This window comes from Mobula birostris, chromosome 9 (assembly GCF_030028105.1).
Source record: "Mobula birostris isolate sMobBir1 chromosome 9, sMobBir1.hap1, whole genome shotgun sequence".
NCBI lineage: Eukaryota > Metazoa > Chordata > Chondrichthyes > Myliobatiformes > Myliobatidae > Mobula > Mobula birostris.
This window is the reverse complement of record NC_092378.1, coordinates 41,333,501-41,356,859: the sequence shown is the minus strand read 5'-3', so window position 1 is coordinate 41,356,859 and position 23,359 is coordinate 41,333,501. Positions and strand designations below refer to the sequence as shown.

The following is a 23,359-nucleotide window of genomic DNA, read 5'->3' as shown; positions in this document are numbered from 1 at the left end:
AAATCTGTGTTGCAGCAGCTGGGTTTTACTAAATGTGTTGTTGTACTGCGCTCAATAACAGTACCAGACAAAGGCTGCTGGTTGCATGAAAGACAAGCTTGCATTGTTCTAGACTATTTCAAATGACTGAATATTAACTGGACTGCTCAGTAAAGCAATAAACATTTGAAGATGTCTTTTTTTCCATGAAATTTCCATGGTTAAATTGTGTCAAATGCAAAGAATTGCAGTTGAAGGACCAGGGATCATTGTTCCAAGTTTCACCAGGGGTCAAGGGAATAAAACAGTGGCTGATTTAGGCGAATGTAGCCTTGCATTCTGGGTGGTTTAAGTGTGGTGTGAGGTGAAAGAGATGAGGAAAACCACTGTTTAGAAGTCCTAGAATGGATTTCCAAATGATTCCTGCAGATTCCTCACGTTTTGAAGGTCAAGCAAAGAAAACCTCCAAAATTCAGAACGATGAGGAAGAACAGGAAGAAGAAAAAATCTGTATTTTTATTACAACTTATTCTTAAGCATTGATCCATTCTTTGGACTGAAGTGACTCACTCCAGGTCACCCAGGTTCTCAGGATTCTAGTAATAACTGTCCAGGAAACCTTCTGCAATGCCTGTCCTTGCACTACTCTCCCAGGTGTCTTGCATATATGTAACATTTTGGAGCAAAAACTGAAGGCAAAAAAAAAATAGTTCTGACCTACTTATGCAGTTTGCTGTGATTTTTGTTAACGAAGTCTGCAGAATGTATTCTACCGCTGAGTGACATTTTTAAATGAGGTTATAAAGTGTTACAGTCAAGAAGTACTGTGATTATATTTTCTTGAATCTGCATCACGAGATATGCATAAATGATGGTTAGAAGGCTTCATACTTTAATTTTCAGAGATAAAACAAGACATAAAAAGCAGAGAAAATATATTTGAATATGTTTTATATATGAGTTGTATTAAGTTATTGTAGAATTTATTAATGCAATACATTTGTGCTACTATACTGCAGTTATTAGAGTATATGATTTAATCACTTTTAATGTACATTTAATATTAATGTAGAAAAGTGGTGTGAATATAATTTTAGAGATAAGTGTGGTTCTTTAGAGACCGGTGCTCAAGTGTGTCTCAACAAAAACTCACCTCTAATGTAGTAAAAGATGCTTGGTAGGAACATTATTTTAACCTGAACCATAAATCTTTGAATAATTTGTAGTGTTGTAATGAAGCAGAGGATGGAAGACAATGGGAGAGGCTTTGAGAGGAAGCCTTTACGCCTGGTGATTTGAAGGTCTCCAGTGGACGTGGGGTTAGAAGGCCATGCCAAAACCTCTGGGATGTGGAACTGGTGGAGGTTACGGGGAAAAGAGGATGTATTTCTTTGTATACCAACAGTTTGTATATGGCTTACCTACTTTGATAATAAATGTACTTTGAATCTTTGAATCAAAAACCAGGACAAGAATGTTAAAACTTGTGTGGTGCTGGGCCAGGAATGAATGTAGTTCAGAAATAGAGACCGGGGCCCAGGGTACTGTAGGCCAGTTTTATAGTGCAGTGCTTATGTAGGGTACAAAATGAGAAGCTGGTCAGTGCTTTAGAACAGCTTTGATGTAACAAAAACATAGATGACACTTTGAATTTCAGATAATACCAGAGAAGATTGGAGTAGGGTGATATTATCATATCTTTGTACGCTACAGACAGAGGCCTGTTGGTTTATCCAGTTTATGCCAGGACTTAGAACAATTTCCTCTGTCACATTGCCCCACTAATTCTCCTGTAATCACAGTTACAGAGCATGGAAACAGGACCTTTTTGTCCAGTAAACCCATAACTATCAGCCACCCTTAAACACGAATATTAATCCTGTACTTTATTATTTCCCCCCAACATTCTCTGTAATCTTTCCCCCTCCTCTAGATTTCACCACTTGCTTATATACAAGGGTCAATTGGCAGAGGTGAGTGAACCAATTGACCTGCACATCGTTGGGGTGTGGAAGGAAATGAGAGCATCTGGGCATAGTTCCTGCAGTCATGGTGAGAATGTGCCAATTCCACACAGGTAGCACCAGGCCTCAGGATGGAGTCCGAGTCCTTGGAGCTGTGTGGCAGAAGCACTAACTGCCTTGCTGGTAGTATTGCCGATTTTGTCTACTCTATTTAAAAAACAAAGGAGGAAATATGTAGACACCGGCTCATTTTGAAGTCAACTCTGGTCCAACCTCAGGTACTTATCAAAGAGAGGGAAGGAGTTGGTCGTTATAGACCAGGAGCTTTATGAGAGGGACCATAAACAATGGTTATGGTTTTGCTGATATTTCTGTTTATCCAGGTCAGGCGGTGTGACAAATTATAATTGTGGAGTAGCTGAGGGAGATTTTGGCAAGAGAGTGCTAGGTGTCTGATGCACACTGGAATGGTGGAATGTGATGTGTTTCAATCATGTTACTGTGTGGGAGGGGGGTGGTCAAGTAAAGGGCTTGAGAATGCTGCTGTACTGGATAATACTTGTAAATTAAATACAGAAGGTTAGTATGCAGGTACGGCAAGTAATTAGGAGGCAAACGCAGCATTGGCCTTTCTGCAAAAGCAACATGGCCATAACTTAACCAACCCTGGTGACCACATTGACAATGTACAGTTTTGGTTTTCCATTCCTAAGGAGAAATGTATAAGAGCATGCATGTGCTGACAATTGGAACAAAAAGGATTCAGTTCAGAGAAGGTTAATTTGGCATTTATAAAAACAGAAAACATTGTAAAAGCTCGGCAATCAGGCAGTATCTGTGGAAAGAGGACATTTTGTGGCTGCAACTCTACACCACAGCTCATGATAAAGGGTGATATATGTTCCTAAAATATTGACTGCTTCTCTTTCCACAGGTGCTATCTGACCTGCTGAGATTTCTGTATTTATTTCCTATTTCCAGCACTTGCAGTTTTTTGACTGATTCCCGGAATTAGTGAAAACAAGAGCAAGAAAATGTTTTCTGCTGAGGAAATCTGAGCATCTAGGTACTAAATTAAAAGAGCACCACAAAGGTAATAGTCGCTGGATTGTTACCTGACCCATGTGCAACATGGCACAAGGTTAATAAAATCAGAGAGTTATAGCTCTTTGATGTGTGGGAGAAGTGTGTTTGAATTTGTGGGAAATTGACACCAGTAATGGGGAAGGAGGAATCTGTTCCAATGGAACAGGCTCCCTCTGAAGCATGCTGGGATTAGGGTTCTGGCAAATCACATTACTGGGGCTGACGACAGGGCTTTAAACTAAATAGTAAGGAGGTGGGTTCAACAGCTTGGAAAAAATATAAAGTATAAGGGAAGGAGAGCACAGGAGAAGTTGCTGAATTCTCCAGGATAAAGGCTAAGACAAAAAGTTTAGAAAGGTCAAAACATTTAACTTCAAGCAACATGGAGGAAAAATTGAGAAGAAAGATGGTGAACACAGGACTGCAGGTGTTGTATTCCAATGCACACGGTTTATAAAATGAGGTAGATGATCTTCAGAGCTCGGGTAGGAATTGGCAGGTATATTGTGGGCATCAGAGTGGTAGTTGGAAGAAGACCACAGCTGACAGCTTACCATCGAAAGGACAGGCGGATGGGTAGTGGGGGTGGAGTGGCTTTGCTGGTAAAAATATGAAATCAAATCATTGGAAAGAAGTGGGATTAAATCAGAAGAATCCTTGTGGATAGAGTTAAGAAACCGCAAGGGGTAAAAAGACCCTGTTTCTGAATAATAGCCAGAATGTGGGTTACAAATTAAAACAAGATGGAAAAGCTATGTAATATAAACAAAGTGAGGGCATACAATATAGCAAAAATTTGTGGGAAGCTAGAGGATTGGGAAGTTTTTAAAACCTAACAGAAGGCAACTAAAAAGCAATAAGGCATGAAACCATGAACTATGAAGGTAAACTAAAAATATAAATGAGGAATACCATGCTTTTCAGGTATATAAACAACAGAAGAGTGGCAAGAGTGGGCATTGAACTGTTGGAAAATGATGCCAGAGACACAGTAATGTAGAACAAAGAAACGGTGGATAAACTGTTTAGTATTTTGTGTCAGTCTTCACTGTGGAAGACACCAGCATCAAGCCATAAATACAAAGGCAGAAATAAGCATAGTTGCTATTACTTCCGGATCTAGAAGTACAGCCAGGTGATTGGAATGTCCAAAGTGTGGGCGTGGGGTGGCACGGTAAGTGTTGTTAAAGGCGGTATAACAGTGGTCAAGTGTGTTGCCCTCACTGGCCCTGCAGGTGGTACATTGGCAGCAGTTGTTTGGAGATTTCTGCAAGCTGCCCTGGTTGAAATCTCCCTCAATGATGGGCAAGGCATCATAGTGCATAGTTTCATGCTTGTTGATTACGTTATTCAGCTCCTCCAGTGCCTGCCTGACGTTGGTCTCAGGTGGAATGTACACCACTTCAAGATGATGGCCGAAAGCTCTCTTGGTAGGGAGCCTACAGAAGAACTTGGATAGATTAGGAAAATGGACAATGTAGTTAAAAAAAAATACAGCACAGGGAAGTGTGTGGTCATGCAGTTTGGTGGAAAGAATAAGGATGTAGACTATTTTCTGAACTGAGAGCAAATTCAGAAATTGGAGGTGCAAAGGGTCTCGAGTGTCTAATTGTAGGTTAACTTGCAGGTTGAGTTTGCAATAAGGAAGGCTAATCTGATGTTAGCATTCATTTCAAGAGGATTAGAATATCAAAGTATCTTATGAACCACTGAGCATTTACTAGACATTTGAAGTATTGTGAGCAGTTTTTTGGGCTCATATCTCAAGAAGCATGTGCCGGCATTGGAGTGGGTCCAGAACATATTTGCGAGGATAATCCTGGAAATGAAAGGTCCCCTTACTAATCAATCTGCCCGGTGACTTGGCCACCACAGTCGTCTGCGGCAATGAATTCCAAGTTTCACCAGCCTCTGACTAAAGAAATTCCCCCTCTTTTCTGATCTAAAGGGGCATCCTTATATCCTGAGGCTTGCCCTCTGTTCCTAGACCCTCCCACTTTTGAAAACATCCTCTCCACATCCACTCAGAGCCTGATAATATTCAGTAAGTTTCAAACGCCACCCCCACCTCCGCCACTCACTCTTCTGACCTCCTGAGAGTACAGTCACAAAGCCATCAGACACTCCTCACACGTTAACCCTTTTATTCCCAGGATCATTCCGGACTTCTGGACACTCTTCAATGCCCACACATCCTTTCTTAGATATGGGGCCCACATCATGTAAGGTTGGTTGTTGCTCATTACACCATCAACATCTCCAAACACCCGCACAGACTCTGTTTTCAAAACCACATGCTCAGAATCGTACTGTGCCTGTATATGTACATAGAACCATAGAAAATCTACAGCACAATACAGGCCCTTTGGCCCACAAAGTTGTGCTGAACATGCCCCAACCTTAGAAATTACTAGGCTTACCCATAGCCCTCTATTTTTCTAAACTCCATGTACCTATCCAAAAGTCTCTTAAAAGACCCTATCGTATCCGTCTCCAGCACCGTTGCTGGCAGCCCATTCCATGCACTCACCACTCTCTATGTAAAAAAACTGGCCCCTGACATCTCCTCTGTACCTTCTCCCCAGCACCTTAAACCTGTGTCCTCTTGTTGCAACCATTTCAGCCCTGGGAAAAAGTCTCTGCCTATCCACATGATCAATGCCTCCCATCTGTGTGCAGACGCTGGAGCATGAAGGAAAAAATGAGCTGACCTTCATTCATTAACAGAGAGAAGCCCTCTTCTGAGTGAGCCTGACTGCTGTTCCCCTGTGGCGGTTAATGCAGGGCAAATTAAAGAGTCGCAGTTGGAGAATGAAATTCAGTGCAGTAACTAAAGTTCTTCCAATTAGTCCTCCTTTGGGACTGCGCTCTAATCCACTTGCATAAAAGGTGTAATGAAGTGGATCTAATTTTCTTTGGAATGGGAATTAAAAATGCAAACAACTGCAAATTACATGCCAAGCCCAGTTATGAAAAATGAACCATAGTGCCACCTATAGGTTTAAGTGTGTACTTTGTTGTGTTTGGAATCCACAGGTGGCCTTCAATGAGGCTCCTGAGTGATATCTACAAAGCTTTGTGAAAGAGTCACTGAATGAATGCTTTAATGAAGAGTCAAAACCCCTGGGCGGTCAGTGGATGCAGGTAGAGGAACTGCTGCCTGATTGCTCCTCGGCATCCTGGGTTCAATTCTGACTCTCTGGATTTTGCATGTTCTTTCTGTCGCACCGTGCCGTGCCAGAGATGTGTGGATTGATGGGTGACTAATGTGGGTGAGCTTTAGAGTCTGGGGAGGTTGAAAGGAATAAGAAGAGAATAAAATGGGATTAGAGTAGATGGGTGGTTGATAGTTGGCACAGACTCAGTGGGCCGAAGGTGCTGAGTGAACCCATCGCTCTTTGACTCTACCTCTATGAGTCACGTATCCCGAATCAGCCTTGTACAAGGAATGGCCATTCCTTTCTTGCATCCCATGTGTTTGAATAATTAGGAGGCGGATTATCCAAGGTTGGAAGGGGTGGAGTGGATTTTCCTGGAGTGGCAGGAGGATCGTCCCGGGATGTAAAGGGTAGGGAGAGTATTCTTTTTGGATGGATGAGGCTGGAGAGAATTGACCTAGAGTGGAGGAGGTAGGTGTGGATTGTCCTGGGATGGAGGGGGTGGGGGAGGGTCGACATGAGATGGAGGAGGTGGGGTGGGGTGGGGGGGTGTTGAAGATTGTCCTGGGATGCAGAAGGTTGGGGAGGATTGTCCTAGGATGGAGGGTGTTGGAGAGAGTTGTCCTGGGATGGAGGAGGTGGGGGAAGATTGTTCTGGGAAGGAGGAGGTTGTCTTGTGTCAGAGGAGGTGGGGTGGATGCCCGAGGATGAGGAGGTGAGCAAGAATGATCCTGGGATGGAGCAGGTGGGGGAGGATTTTTCTGAGATGTGAGCGGTGAATGGCTAAATTATTTTTGGTTGGAGGAAGAATCACCATACCAGTTGAGGTATTTTTATTATTATTTTTATTAAGTAATTCTGGAATTAAAAATGTGCTATTTGAAAATGTGGTTGTTAAATATCTGCTGTCCCTGCCTGGTCTGGCTAGATATAACTGCAAACCCACACTGATGTGACTAACCACAGCTGCTGAGAGAAATGGCTTAGCAAGCAGCTTGAAGGAATCAATGACCTTGTCACTGATGCCACATACTGTGCGGGAATAAAGAAAGAACCTGCATCAGGCTGTGTAAATTGGAACAAACAATTTATGACAAATCAGGTCCACAGTACAAGAATGCTTATTAGTGACAGTGTAATCAACCAAGCTGGAGCTGATTGGCTCTTGCCCCTGTCAATTAAGTGGAGTGGTTGAACTAGGATAGGATTTGTACCAGTGAATTCCATGTAACTGTGCTGCACTTACTGCCCTTTTCTTGAGGAATTGCCCTGCAATTATCGGCAGGAGTTGCTATAATTTGTATTGTGCTTTGTTTTTTTTAAGTAGTCCCAGCTTGCTGAGAACCAAATTCCAACCGACTGACAAATTAGAAGGGGGGACTATAGTTAAAGATAAGGAGAGCCAGAGAGAAAATGTTAAAGTAATTCATTATTTAATCAAATATTAATAATAATAGTTAAATTCTTGAGGAATGAGACTTGATGCTTGTAACATTTGATTATCAGTGCGAAAGCAGTTTTAACCAAAATTATATTTGTCTTTAAACATGTTTTCCATCACAATGCAGAAACCTTAACGTTTAAAAAAAAAGTTATTTTCAAACAGAAATCCTGCCAGTATGTAATCTATTGGCAGGATTTCTAGTGTATTATGCTTGGACAAGGGAGACTACAACAGGATGAGGGAGGAGTTGACCAAGGTTGATTGGGAGCACAGGCTATTTGGTAGGACAGTTGAGGAACAGTGGAATGCATTCAAAGACATTTTTCACAGTGCTCAACAAAAGTATATTCCAGTCAAAAGTAAGGACAGTAAGTGTGGGAAGAGCTAACCTTGGATAATGAAGGAAATAAAAGATAGTATCAAATTAAGAGCTCATGTGTACCAAATTGCAAAGAGTAGTGGGAGACTGGAGGACTGGGAAAACTTTAAAAAGCAACAAAGAACAATTAAACAAGAAGTAAGAAAGGGGAAGATAGAGTATGAAAGGAAATTAGCACAAAATGTAAAAACAGATCGCAAAAGTTTTTATAAATATATAAAGCGGAAGAAGGTGGCTAAAGTCAACGTAGGTCCCTTGGAAGATGAGAAGGGGAAATTGATATTGGGTAATAAGGAAATGGCTGAGGCATTGAACAACTATTTTGTGTCAGTCTTCACGGTGGAGGACATGTCTAATATGCCAAAGAGTGATGTTATGGATGAAATGGGAGGTGCGGACCTCAATAAAATCATTGTCACTAAAGGGACAGTGATGAGCAAACTAGTAGCCTGAAGGTAGATGAGTCCCCTGGTCCTGATCGGATAAATCCCAGGGTGCTGAGGGAATTGGCAGAGCTTATAGTAGACGCGTTGGTAATCATTTACCAAAATTCTCTAGACTCTGGGCAGGTCCTGGCGGATTGGAAGACAGCAATTGTCACGCCACTTTTTAAAAAAGGATGTGGCAAAAGACGTGCAACTATAGGCCAGTTAGCTTAACATCTGTAGATGGGAAAATGCTTGAAGCTATCATTAAGGAAGAAATAGTGAAACATTTAGAAAGAAGTGGTTTCATTAGCTAGACACAGCATGGATTCAGAAAGGGCAGGTCCTGTTTGACAAAGTTACTGGAGTTCTTTGAGGACATAATGAGTGCAGTGGATAGAGGGGAACAGGTGGATGTTGTATACTTGGATTTCCAGAAGGCATTTGATAAGGTGCCGCACAAGAGACTGATAAATAAGATACAGATTCATGGGGTCGGAGGAAGTGTATTGGCATGGATAGTGGATTGGTTAACCAATGGAGGGCAGAGAGTTGGTATAAATGGGTGTTTCTCCGGTTGGCAATCAGTGATGAGTGGGGTGCCGCAGGGGTCGGTGCTGGGCCTGCAGCTGTTTACTGTTTACATTGATGATTTGGAAAAGAGGACTGAGTGTAGTGCAGCAAAATTTGCTGATGACACTAAACTGAGTGGAAAAGCAAATTGTACAGACGATGTGGAGAATCTGCAGAGGGATATAGATACGTTAAGTGAGTGGGCCAAGGTCTGGCAGATGGAATACAATGTTGGTAAATGTGAGATCATCCACTTTGGAAGGAATAATAGAAGAGCAGATTGTTATTTAAATGGTGAAAGATTGCAGCATGCTGTTGTGCAGAGGGACTTGGGAGTGCTTGTGCGTGAATTGCAAAAAGTTGCCTTGCAGGTACAACAGGTTATTAACAAGACAAATGGAATGTAGGCCTTCATTGCTAGAGGGATTGAATTCAAGAGCAGGGAGGTCATGCTGCAACTATACAGGGTACTGGTGAGGCCACATCTAGAGTACTGTGTGCAGTTCTGGTCTCCATACTTGAGGAAGGACATACTGGCTTTGGAGGCAGTGCAGAGGAGGTTCACCAAGTTGATTCCAGAGATGAAGAGGTTGACCTATGAGGAGAGATTGAGTCACCTGGGACTATACTCTCTGGAATTCAGAAGAATGAGAGGGGATCTTATAGAAACACACAAAATTTTGAAAGGGATAGATAAAATAGAAGTAGAAAAGTTGTTTCCATTGGTAGGCGAGACTAGAACTAGGGGACATTGCCTCAAGATTCAGGGGAGAAGATTTAGGATGGAGATTAGGAGAAATTGTTTTTCTCAGAGAGTGATGAATCTGTGGAATTCTCTGCCCAAGGAAGCAACTGAGACTTCTTCACTAAATATATTTAAGATACAGTTAGATAGATATTTACATAGTAGGGGAATTAAGGGTTATGGGGAAAAGGCAGGTAGATGGAGCTGAGTTTACGGACAGATCAGCCATGATCTTATTGAATGGCGGGGCAGGCTCGATGGGCCGGATGGCCTATTACTGCTCATATTTCTTACATTCTTATGTTCTAAATGCTGTATTTTAAGAACTTAATTTCTCAGAATGTGGCAGACAATTAATTGTCAAATCAGCACTTACACACTCAGAAATTTAGTGTCATCAACCTTGATATCAACCACTTCAACTGGTCCCTGGTTTTGATATAGATCCATGCCATGGCACTGAAACCTTGCAGCGATTGCATTGACATCAGATCATACAGCAACTATAAGGGATTTTGTCGGCTTTAAGAAAAACAGATCAGTTCAGAGTTATTTCAGTATTTCATTTGGAACTTAGAATCAACTTCAGAATCACTTCATCGTCCTTATAATTTCAATTCAAGTCTATCAGCTCAATCTGCCAATGGTCAAGAACATTGTCAACATCATCTGGGATTTGATATTCACTAAATTTTAAGCCGTATTTCAAAACAAGATGCTTAATGGTCCAATCCTCAAGATCTGCACAGTGAGGTGTACCTGATTCTGTAAAGTAATATTTCAAAATCTATTTTAAAATTTTAAAAATCTCTCGATTGTTTACAATCAGAAAATCTGTAGATGTTGGAAATCAAAGTAGTGCAGGCAAAATGCTGGAGGAACTCAGCAGGCCAGGCAGCATCTATGGAGATGGGTAAGCAGTTGACATTTCAGGCTGAGACCCTTCATCAGGACGGGAAAATAGAAATGAGAAGTCAGAGTGGGGGGGAGGAGAGGAAGAGGTACAAGGTCACAAGATAGATGAAAACAGGAGAGAAGGAGAGGTAATATAAAGAGCTGGGAAGTCGATTGGTGAAAGAGTTAAAGGGCTGGAGAAGTGGGGAATCTAATAAGAACAAATGAACATAAGAAATAGAAATAGGAGCAGGATTAGTTTGTCTGGCCCATTAAGCCTGCTCCACCATTCAATAAGATCATGGCTGATCTGGCCGTGGACTCATCTCAACCTACCTGCCTTTTCTCCATTACCTTTAATTCCCCTACTATGCAAAAATCTATCCAACCTTGTCTTAAATATATTTACTGAGGTAGCCTCCACTGTTTCATTGGGCAGAGAATTCCACAGGTTCACCACTCTCTGGGAAAAGCAGTTCCTCCTCATCTCCATCCTAAATCTACTCACTCGAATCTTGGGGCTATGTCTCTAGTTCTAGCCTAGGGAACTTTTCTGCCTCTATCTTATCTATCCCTTTCATAATTTTATTTTTCTATAAGATCTCCTCTCATTCCAGCGAGTACAGTCCCTGGTGACTCAATCTCTCCTCATAGTCTAACACCCTCATCACAGGAATCAACCTGGTGAACCTCCTCTGCACCGCCTCCAAAGCCAGTATATCCTTCCTCAAGTAAGGAGACCAGATCTGCATGCAGTATTCCAGGTGCAGCCTCACCAGTACCCTGTTCAGTTGCAGCATAACCTCCCTACTCTTAAGTTCAAACCCTCTCGCAGTGAAGGCCAACATTCCATTTGTCTTTTTGATAACCTGCTGCACCTGCAAACCAACCTTTTGTGATTCATGCACAAGCACTCCCAAGTTCTTCTGCACAGCAGCATGCTGCAAGTTTTAACCATTTAAATAATAATCTGCTCTTTCATTTTTCCTTCCAAAGTGGATGACCTTGCATTTATTAACATTCTACTCCATCTGCCAGACCCTTGCTCACTCACTTAACCTATCTATATCTCTCTGCAGACTCTCCGTATCTTCTGCACAATTTGCTTTTTCACTCAATTTTATATCATCAAACTTTGATAAACTTCTGTTGGTCCCCTCCTCCAGATTGTTAATGTATATCGTGAACAGTGCAGGCCCAGCACCGACCGCTGATTGCCAAACAGAGTAACACCCATGTATCCCAACTCTCTGCTTTCTATTAGTTAACCAGTCCTCTATCCATATGAATACATCACCCCAACTCTATGCATCCTTATCTTATGGATAAGTCTTTTATGTGGCACCTTATCAAACACTTCTGGAAGTCCAAGTAAATAAGGTCTATCTGTTCCCTTCTATCCACTGCGCTCATTATATCCTCAAAGAACTCCAGTAAGTTTGTCAAACAGGACCTGCCTTTGTGGAATCCCTGCTGCGTCTGCCTGATGGATCCACTTCTTTCCAGGTGCCTCACTATTTCTTCTTTAGTGATAGTTTCAAGCATTTTCCCAACTACAGATGTTAAACTAACTGGCCTATAGTTACCTGCCTTTTGCCTACATCATTTTTTAAACAGTGGCATGATATTAACCATTTAACAATCCACCGGGACCTGTCCAGAGTCTAGAGAATTTTGGTAAATCATCACCAAAGCCTCTACTATAAATTCTGCCATTTATTTCAGTACCCTGGGATGCATTCCATCAGGACCAGGGGACTTATCTATCTTCATGCCCACATATTTGCTCAGCACTACCTCTTTATGATAGCTATTGTATCGATGTCCTCACCTCCCATCGCATCCATAACATTTCTCTTTGGCATGTTACTTGTGTTCTCCACGGTGAAGACTGACACAAAATAGTCATTCAAAGCCTCTGCCGTTTCCTCATTATCCAATATCAATTCCCCCTTCTCGTCCTGCAAGTTCACTTTAGCCACCCTTTTCCGCTTTATATAATTATAAAAACTTTTACTATCTATTTTTATGTTTTGTGCCTGTTTATTTTCATAATCTAGCTTCCCTTTCTTTATTGCTCACTTAGTGGTACTTTGTAGCTTTTTAAAGTTTTCCCAATCTTCCTGTTTCCCACTACTCTTGGCGACCTTGTATGCACAAGCTTTTAGTTTGATGCCTTATTTTATTTCCTTAGTTATCCAAGGCTGGCCCTCCCCACCCTTACTGTCCTTGCTTTTAACTGGAATATACTTCAGCTGAGCACTGTGAAAAATCTCTTTGAAAGTCTTCCACTGTTCCTCAACTGTCCCATCATATAGCCTGTGTTCCCAGTCTACACTAGCCAAATCCTCCCTCATCCCATTGTAGTCTCCATTGTTTAGGCATAATACAGTGGTTTAGAATGAACTATTCCATCCTCCATCTGCATGAGAAATTCAGTCGTACTGTGATCACTCTTTCCAAGAGGACCCCTAACTGCAAGATCACTAATTTGACCTGTCTTATTGCACAGGACCAGATCTAAGATAGCACATTCCCTTTTAGGTTCAGTAACATGCTGTTCAAGAAAGTTATCATGGATACATTCTATGAAGTCCTCCTCAAGACTGCCTCAACCAGCTTGATTCACCCAATCTGTGTGCAAGTTAAAGTCACCCACGATAACTGCTGTTCTGTTCTTATAAGCCTCAGATATTTCTCTGCTTATTACCCGTGCCACTGTAATGTTATTACAAGAGAGGACAGAGGCTATGCAAGAAAGGGAAGGGGGAAGCGCACCGGAGGAAGGTGATGTGCAGGCAAAGAGACAAAGTGAAGGAGGAAAATGGGAACGGAGAATGGTGAACGAGAAATAGGGGGCAATTATCAGAAGTCCGAGAAATCGGTGTTCATGATTACCTAGTTGGAATATAACGTGTTGTTTCTCCAACCTGAATGTGACCTCATCTCGACAATAGAGGAAACCATGGACTGACATATCAGAATGGGAAGTTGAATTGAAATGAGTGGCCACCGGGAGATCCTGCTTTTTCTGGCAATGGAATGTAGGTGCTCGACGAAGCGTTTTCCTAATCTACGTCGGGTCTCAAATTTTTTACTTAGTCAGAACTGTAAACCATTATAAAATGTCCAGTGTTTGGCTACAGAATTGTTAACTACCTAGCCTACCTGGCCTTATTTTGAGTATAAAGCACGATCTTAGAACTGTACTGTGATTTGATGACCTCTTTTACTTGGTATTTTGCTCGGTGTTTATTATGAGTGATCGCATTGGGAAAAATCTTTATTCAAATAATAGAGCCTTGCTTGTTTTTGTTTAAAGGGGTGACTTTTTTGGATGGAGTAATGTACATTCAGGAATAAAAAATGTTTGGTTGCTGCAATTACCTTAGGATACAAATTCTTCCACGCACATTGTACTGCCTGAATTGGCAGGAGTTTGCAGGTCGCATGGGAGAAACAACAGCTCTCTTTTAGCATATCACTGATTCTCATTTGGCAGAGCTTCGGATATTTTAAGTAATGAAATCATTGAAGTATGCAAATATGAATATGAAGGCATTAAAATATTTTAAGCTTCAAAAATCCTGAACATTAGAAATGGATTTGTATAAAGTCTGGTGGGTTTTAATTATTGCAGAAATCTGCAATTTGTTGTGGTGAGTAAATTGCTTCCAGATTAAGTGCTGAGTAAAATGCTGCAAATGAAAGTTTTGGATACACTTATTGCCCCTTTGGGTTCATGCAGGTTATGTTAACTTCCCATTGCACATTAATTGGCAAGCGTGTTGGAGGCTTTCTCTGTGCAGACCTTGGCATAATGCAGGCAGTTAACTTGCCCTGCTGCTTTACCATTGACTTCTTCCTCTTGCCCATTTGTGTCGTCTTGTCGAGCCTCACTTACTTTGCTTTTATTGATAGGAAGGAGTGATATTTTGGCTGCACCTTTCATGACTCCCCCAAGGCATATCAGCATCAATAAACACCATTAAAGCACTGTTACTATTGTAAAGAGGAGACCTAATGTGACAGTCAATCTGCATACAGACCTAGAAACAGTAAAGCAATAATAACCTGCTCTAATATGTCAGTAGAGTGTTAAATATTGGCTGGAGAGTTCCCTTGTGCCATAAGACCTTTCCGATTTGTCAGAGGGAGCAGACTCTCATGGCTTAACTTGAAGGTCAGATCAGAATCCTTTGCTTCTGACTTCTGCCCAACCCAATTAGGTCAGATATATGTGCAGAAGAACATGACAGAGTGGTAGAATCTGAAGCAGAATGCAATAACTTTTATTTCTGTGCAAAGGGGAGCAGAATGTATTAGTTGATTATATAGTGTAACAGGCATGATTCATTTCTGACAGCCACTTATGATAAAGCTGTGTACCACTATCTCGCCACTTCTGTCAGATTCCCCCTGTTGAAATCTGCTTTGAGTTTCAAATATGTTTCCAAATTAGATCAGCATTCAAGGTTTAATTCTATGATTCCTTTTGCATCCATAAAATCTTCACGTTCCTTGAAAGTCTGTTATCAAGACCTTCAGGAAATAAAAACAACTCATTATGTGGAGTGAAGCATTCCTTCTGTGCTTTTTTTCAGACTATCTTGATACTCACCGATTTGATTGAACTTTTTATGTGGTAATGGATGTTCTGCTGTGTAACTTTGTGATAAACTGCAGGGTTGTGTTTGGAAGGAAAAGTTAAAAGTTGATTTAGGACATCTGCTAGCTTTCTACATGAATGATGGAAATGGATGTTATATGCATGGATAAAATTCCGCCTGTTGATAGCTGATCTGGTTTCCTCTCTCAGCACTGAACTACTGATGAAGTAACAAGGAATTGTACATCTCATTATTTTGTGAAGAACCAGTAATTAAGGAAAAATACTCAAAGTTTCCTTTTCCTCAAGATGTGATGATTGTAAGCATTAAATTTGCAAAGTTTTTTATCAATCAGTTTTAACACAAAGGGCTTTGGGTTCACGCATAAGTTGTCATTGAAGCTATCTTGTGAATGAACAGCAGATATATAAGGAAAAATATATAATGCACTGTTTTATTCACTATAGTCTTTCTTACAATAGCACACATTTATTCAACAAATTGTCCCCTGTTACAAACACTCCATGAGAGATGGAAGAATGCTTTGCATGTCTCTTGCAGATAATGATTTGCCCCCTAAACAACAGGAATGTACACCTCCATGTACTTAAGTCAGTTTTACCTTTTGGACTTTAGAAATAAAATGTAGGTGGTATAAAATGTAGGTGGTATTGTTTTCAGCGAATTATCAATGTGGAACAGGTTATTCAGGTGTAAATTCAGGCATAACGTTCAGGCATGAAAGAAGGTTGGAATGCTCCGGTTGAAACGTTCCTGAAGTCGTGGTGAAATATTGATTTTGATTTCATTAGGAATGTGTAATACTTACAATTAATGAACGCTTCACACTAAATCTTCTGTAATAATGAAGAATCAGGCTTAGCATGAAATGGAATACATCAACTTGCCACCTTCATGTTTAGGAATTCATTATGTGAAATGATAGCACATTCTAAAACTTGGGAGTGTAAAAAAGGTTTAGCAACCTACAGGAAGTAGAAATAGGAAAAATAATTCATGCACCATCTACTTGAATTTCATATCAATGCATTTTATTTGCTATGCATTTTGGTTGCATATTGCTTCCCTTAAATCATGGTGAGATTCCTTGGTTAAACATTCTCCTGGTTTGGTTACTGTTCCCAAAGTGCCATTTTAGTTTCAGAAAGGGCTACTTAATTGTCGGGAATGGAAGGGCAGAGAGATTTTCTTTCCCTCATTTATACCACCTTTGTAAAATTCCTTGTTAGAGCTGATGTTGAATAAACTGCAACAAGCTATCATATAAGCCAAGACCCCTTCCTCCCTTTACATAGTATTAATTATTCACCAGTTTTGTCCCAACTAGTCTTCGAATGCCAATTAATTGTGTTGAAAATGAAAAATACCTTCAGAACTTTACTTGGGGCAATCAATTTAATTAATTCATTAATTAAATTTAAGACAAAATATAAATTCCAAAGACCTAGTTTTTTGATAAATACATCTCATGATGCTGTGAACACATCATCAGTGATGCAGTCTGGGGTTATCAGATGGGTCTTTCAACATCAGACACTCTCACCCAGGCGACCCAGCTGTGGTTGATCAAGCCACACCTTGTGCTCAGATAGCAGGTGCTGCAGGTCCCCATGGACTTGCTCCCTTCATTCAGAGCTATCTTGAGGCTTTCTCTGCTGCCATGGTGATGTTACCGATCGCCCTCTGCCTCCTTGACCAGCGATTTCCAATTTGCTGAAGGCTCTGTAAAAAGGCTGTTCAGAAAAGCCCTGGATGCCCACTTCAACGGCCATGCACTTTGCCTTCCATCCCTGCCTCTGACAGTCGCTGACCGGTTCCTCGTATCTGGCAAGCTTCCTCTCATGGGCCCCCTCCAGACGCCCCTCCCATGGCTCTGTTACTTGTTAATGAAAAGCTGTTTTAAATGGGCCATTTCTGAAAATGTAAAAGCTTTTAGATTTTGCTTTCATGAATTAAAAATACACTCGTACTTTTTAAGAATTTGTCCTGCATTATTTTATCAAAAGTAACAAATAATGCATTAATTAAAATATTTTGTTGGTTAATCTTAGATACATAAGTTTTCTGGGATCAGGTTAATTTCCTAAAATTTCAACCATTAAAAGCAAACAAGCAGGACATAAATAGTGTCTGAGAAGCATCATGCCTCTTCTGAATTGCTGTCTTTCACTAACATTCCTAAACCGCAGAGTTTGAAAGTTTAGCAGAAGTCTACAGAGTGGCTCTGATCTTTAGCTGGGTAGGGTGTCATATGTAGCTATATAAATGAAAAGTTAACACCCAGCCAATGAGTTTATTAATGACAGAAGAGTGGCACGCTGCAGCTTTGTCCTGCAGAAGAACATAAAATCATCTTCTACATATATATATTTCACAAGATTGATAGTGTGGAGTCTTCCATTATCCATCTTAATGGAGGATACTCCCAAAGCCCAGTGTTCAGGTTATTGTATTAGCCTAGAATGGCTTGGTACACATTCATTATTTGTCCATTGCTGCAGTAGGTCTATTAACCATATCTCCTTCATACTTTGTCAGTCATACCTTGGAAGACTTCATCCACCGGTCCCTAGTTTTGGCTAGAATTTGGTCTTCACGTTTCACAGTGTCTGGGTAGAGTTAAGAAGACCCATGCACTACTGACCTTAAATGACAGATCATACCTGGACTGAGAAGTAATACTGCAACTTCCCCAATTACATGGGTGGTAAAGTAATGCAACAGGTTCTGGATTGAAGGCGTATAGATGTTGTGAGGTCTTAGTCACAATTAAGTGGGATGAAACAGAAAAAAGGACGAGAAATTTGCATCTTTTACTATCTCAGGATATTTGAGCTTTTTGGCTAGCAAGATCATTTGTTGTGTTTGAAAGAAAAGGAGTAATGCTCCTTGCAGGAACGACTGCTTGAGAAGGAAGGTTTCAATGAGTAAGTTTCTAATGAATACCTATGTCCATAGAATTCTAATCACCAGCTTTTAACATAAGACTTTGTTGACTACTAATTCTGTGCAATTGTCTGTAATCTACCTTGTTTCTCATTTATAAAAAAAATTAGGGTTTCTCAATCTACCACCCATGCCATTAATCTGTTCCACATGTCATCCAAACAACAAATGATTCTGCAACTGGGGCTAATGGGGCATCAGAGGTGTCTATAAATACTAAATTCAGATTGATTTATTTATCACATGTGTGTATATTGAAATGTACAGTGAAATGTGTTGTTTGCATTAACAACCAGCACAAACTAATGATGTTAAAATGATAAAGTTAATAAACTGTTTGGTATTAAATAAGTATCATATCATATTATCTATGTATAGATTCAAGAATTCAACCATGAACTTCAGGCCGTCAGTACCCCTGGTTTCTCAGCCTTGACATTTGATGGAACTGTGGGAGCGCCCATTAAACCACGGACATCCAGCAAGACATACAATTTCACATATTCAGACCATCAAAAGGTGGAGGAACTGCGCAGATGGGCAAATGCAAACAATTCCATCCTCAACACAGCGGTCAAACTCTCAGAAGTCAAGCCTGCTGAGTATTTTGACTTGACCTGTCAACTTGTTGCAAAAGCTGTAGTGGATCGATCTGCTGTTATGCTGAAGGTAAGGCGAGAAGTTTAAATCCCTTCTCTGTATCATTGGAAGGCAGGATGAGGCTTAAACAGATCCCTTCTCTTTGCCAGAATCAAAAGTTAAAGGGTCAAAGTTTGTCCATTAATATGTTCACGCTATCATATTGAATTAACTGCTTGATCATTTACAGTCGTCATGTATGCTCATGGCTGGTGCCCAATTGGAAAGTAATGTGGACTGCTGCAATTGTCTCTGCCTTTTGTCCCTCCCTCCCTTCCTTACCCCTTCCCCCCCACCTACTTCTACCTCTACCTCTCCACTCTCCCTCCCCTCTACCCCTTCACCCATCTCCTTTCTCTCTCTCTCTCTTCCCCACTCTCTTCTCTCTTTCTTTCTCTCCTTCCTCTCTCTCTTTCTCTCCTTTCTCTTTCCCTCTCCCTCTCCTCCTCTCCTCTCTCCTTCTCTATCTCTCCTCCTCTCTCCTTCTCTCTCTCCTCCTCTCTCCTCTCTCTCCTCTCTCTCCCCTCTCTCCTCTCTCTCCTCTCTCTCCTCTCTCTCCTCTCTCTCCTCTCTCCTCTCTTCCTCTCTCTCTCCTCTCTCCCCTCTCTCTCCTCTCTCTCTCCTCTCTCTCTCCCCTCTCTCTCCCCTCTCTCTCCCCTCTCTCTCCCCTCTCTCTCCTCTCCTCCTCTCTCCTCCTCTCTCCTCCTCTCTCCTCCTGTCTCTCCTCTCTCCTCTCTCCTCTCTTCCTCTCTCTCTCCTCCTCTCTCCCCTCTCTCTCCCCTCTCCCCCTCTCTCTCCCCTCTCTCTCCCCTCTCCCCCTCTCTCTCCCCTCTCTCTCCCCCTCTCTCTCCCCCTCTCTCTCCCCCTCTCTCTCCCCCTCCCCCTCTCTCTCCCCCTCTCTCCCCCCCCTCTCTCTCCCCCTCTCTCTCCCTCTCTCTCTCCCTCTCTCTCCCCCTCTCTCTCCCCCTCTCTCTCCCCTCTCTCCCCCTCTCTCTCCCCCCTCCCTCCCCCCTCCCTCCCCCCTCCCCTCTCTCTCCCCTCTCTCTCCCCTCTCTCTCCCCCTCTCTCTCTCCCCCCTCTCTCCCCCTCTCTCTCCCCCTCTCTCTCCCCCTCTCTCTTCCCCTCTCTCTCCCCCTCTCTCTCCCCCTCTCTCTCCCCCTCCCCCTCTCTCCCCCCCTCCCCCTCTCTCCCCCCCTCCCCCTCTCTCCCCCTCTCCCCCTCTCTCCCCCTCTCCCCCTCTCTCCCCCTCTCTCCCTCTCCCCTCCCTCTCCTCCTCTCTCCCTCCTCTTCTCCTCTCTCTCTTTCTCTCCTCTCTCTCTCTCTCCCTCCCCTCTCTTCTCTCTCTCTCTCCTTTTTGTTTATCCTTCATTTAATGTGCTAGAGTTCAAAGTAGGTGAGAACTGGGAATAAATGGAAATGTGCAGCTGGTGATCCAGTCAATTCAGCCGCTGAGCAGGATGGAGAAGCCAAGTGACTAAACCTTGCTCCAAATCTGTATGATGATATTGTCTCAGTGCCTGCTTTCTTTTCCTGATGCTGTAACGCGTTATTCTGGTGGCTGCAGCCTGGCTGATGGATGTCTACTGCACTGGAAGCTCATCAAACATTCCATTCAGGCCCAGAAATAAGCCAATGTACCACTTATCACACCATTTCATTAGTGGAAAATATGAGCTCCAAGCCTTATGTAAGTTTCCTCTGTGCTCCTGAACATTTAGGCACATCTACCCATGCACCCCAAGTATCCTGCCCAACAGCTGCCTGGTAATCCCACCAACATCATTACCAATTCAGTACTGTGCAACTTCTCATTCAGCCTTCTTGGTGTTCCCTACTCTATCAGAGCCAAACCACTGGACATTTGTGGTAGAAGCTTAAAATATCACTTCTAATAAAAAAAAATTGTTTAATCCAGGAGTTCCCAACCTGGGGTCCATGGACCCCTTGCTTAATGGTATTGGTCCATGGCATAAAGAAGTTTGGGAAACCCTTGTTTAATCAGTGTATGGTGGTTAAACCTGAGAGTAATAGCAAGATGGTTCAAATGCTGCTGTTCAACTATGAGAACAAATCCAGATTTCTGAACAGGTATGGCTTTTAGCATGACATAATACACCGGTTGTTTCCATACTTTTTTCAAAATATTTCACAAATAAACAAGAGCACTGCCAGGTGGCTGAAGGGAAACGGGCAAAATAATGTCCCTAGCAAGTATTTCCTGCACTGTTTATTTACAGTCAAGCAAGTTCCTAATGCATAATGCAGTTGGCCAATGCACTGGCTATTTATGTTCAAGCTCAAATTTAGAATCTGCTGTCAAAAGAGAAGATGTAAAAAAAAATATTCTGGTTTTAGAAAAATACAACCTTGGAGTTTGCAGTACTTTGGACTAAATACTGATGCTTGTAAAAAGTGTGAAGATGTACACTGGGTGTTCAGATGGATAGATTGAGTATGTATGGATTTGTACTATATCGATCTCCCCTTGTGTGTGTGGGTGCCAGGTGCAGTTGCATTGATACAAATTCATTAGAAGACAATGCTCAGTATATTCTGTACCAAGTTCTATAGGTTGAACAATTGTGTAACAGTGAATAGAACCAAAGCCACATGTCAGTGCACTGTGTGCTAGTCTGTGCTATGCTGCAGGAAGAGTGTAGCAGACGTCCTTTTACAGTAGTAGCCCTGCACTTCCGACTGCACCCTGCACTTAGCTGATAGCAGTCAGCCCCTTTTCAGTAATATTGGCGATGAAGAGAATTCTGTTTGGGTGTAGCTTAAAAAGGTAAGAAACTGAATAGAACCAGGTGTTGCTTCAAATTCCTGAGGATTCCTTGCCCTGCTATCTCAATGCAGTCTTTGTTCCAACCTCCTTAGCCAAGAAATTGAAGGATAAGTAGACAATTTGGGCATGATGTTTAATGAATCATAAGGCAAACTGAGAGAGGTCTTTAGGAAAATATGAGTTCTACAAATCCTGGGGGTGGAATGTCGAGGGCTGACTAAGTTTTGAGAACGTGCTGAAATATGTTTTGGAAAGGTGTTGGAATGAGTGCAAAAATCCCAAGGAATAGCATCAGAAACTGGAAGTGCAAAATGTAAGAATTTTTTCCAATACTTCATCAGTGAGAGGACAGAATGAGAATCTATTCAAAACTAAAGTCTGTGCACTGGAGGATGAGCACAAAGCCATGGAGAACGGTGATTTAGAAAGGTGGTTGCAGCAACAATGCACAATGTGACCATAAGTATCTTTGAAAAGTGCTTTTGGATAGCAGACTTAAAGTTAAGCTTAAAATTGTGAGGATTTAAGGTAAAGCTGGTGAGTGGACAAAAAAAAATACTTTGAGGGCCAATGTTGTTGATGGGACACCAACAAAATTGAGGTAATACCCAACTAAGATGATGGGTAGAATTGAAGGAGGCAGCCCTGAAGTTATAGAATGATTTGGCCAAGGTATGTCATTGGGCAGATAAAAGTTAATGCAGACAAGAGAAAGGACCTGTGAATGATGCTTAAAGTTCTTAAGGAGAGTTTGTTTCTATATATGGGAGCAGCATCGGTTTCCTGACACCCAGCTACCTAAGAGCAAGCAGTAATGAATTTGAATCAGGTTAAATATCACTGGCATACGTCGAGTTAAGTGGTGAGTTCTAAGTGAAATTAAAGGAAGGACAACAGATATCGTCAAGATATTTGTGCCCTTATCCAGTCAGGTGGTACATCCTTAGGGATGTTGTGGAAGAATTCTTGACAATGCATCTTCTGATGGTGCACATGGTGGTCAGGTCCAGTGGCAGAAGGGAAGTGAATGTTTAGGGTGGTCAATCAAGTGGTATGTCCAGGGTTGGATTGCTTCCATCCATTGTTTTGAAAATCATTGATGTGGAAGAAAGGAGCATCAGTAAATTGCTGAGCAACATAGATACAGTTATATAACACATTGAAAACCAAAAGCAGTGAATAAAAGTCAATGATGTGACTTCACTTACAGTGGTTAAAAAAAGTCATGTTTTTTTAACCATGTCCAACTATTGATTAATCTATTCAGTGCAATAAGTGTAGTTGAAACACTCCAGCTTAAATATAATCAGAGTGTTGAAACTAGATATAAGCAAAACTTTATAAATCATGTTTGGGAGCCTATTGATGTCTTCAACTGCCAATCTGTGGGGTTTGTGAATACTTCACTGGCTTGAATACAAGGCCATTCCATTCTGAATTAATCAGATTACTTTAGTTACAATAATTAATTCAGAATCAGGTTAAATATCGCTGGCACAGGTGTCTTTGCAGCAGCAATACAATGCAATATATAATAGAAAAGAGATGAATTACAGTAAGTATATACATATTATATATAGGTAGTTTAAAAAAGTAGCAAGGTGGTGTTTATGGGTTCAGTGTCATTCAGAGATCGGATGGCAGAGGGGAAGAAGCTATTCCTGAATCATTGAGTGTCACCCTCCTTCCTGGTGGTAGCCATGAGAACAAG

The 23,359-nt window shown here is 41.6% G+C and overlaps 1 protein-coding gene across 3 annotated transcripts in view; it reads left to right on the top strand.

Moving 5' to 3' along the window:
• pot1 (protection of telomeres 1 homolog) overlaps nucleotides 1-23,359 on the top strand; it is a 349,938-nt gene that overhangs the window by 237,181 nt on the left and 89,398 nt on the right. For all 3 annotated transcript variants that reach the window (XM_072267898.1, XM_072267896.1, XM_072267897.1), the window contains one exon: nucleotides 18,603-18,893. In XM_072267898.1, the coding sequence (XP_072123999.1) occupies nucleotides 18,603-18,893 (291 nt within the window). The remainder of the gene's footprint in view (nucleotides 1-18,602; nucleotides 18,894-23,359) is intronic.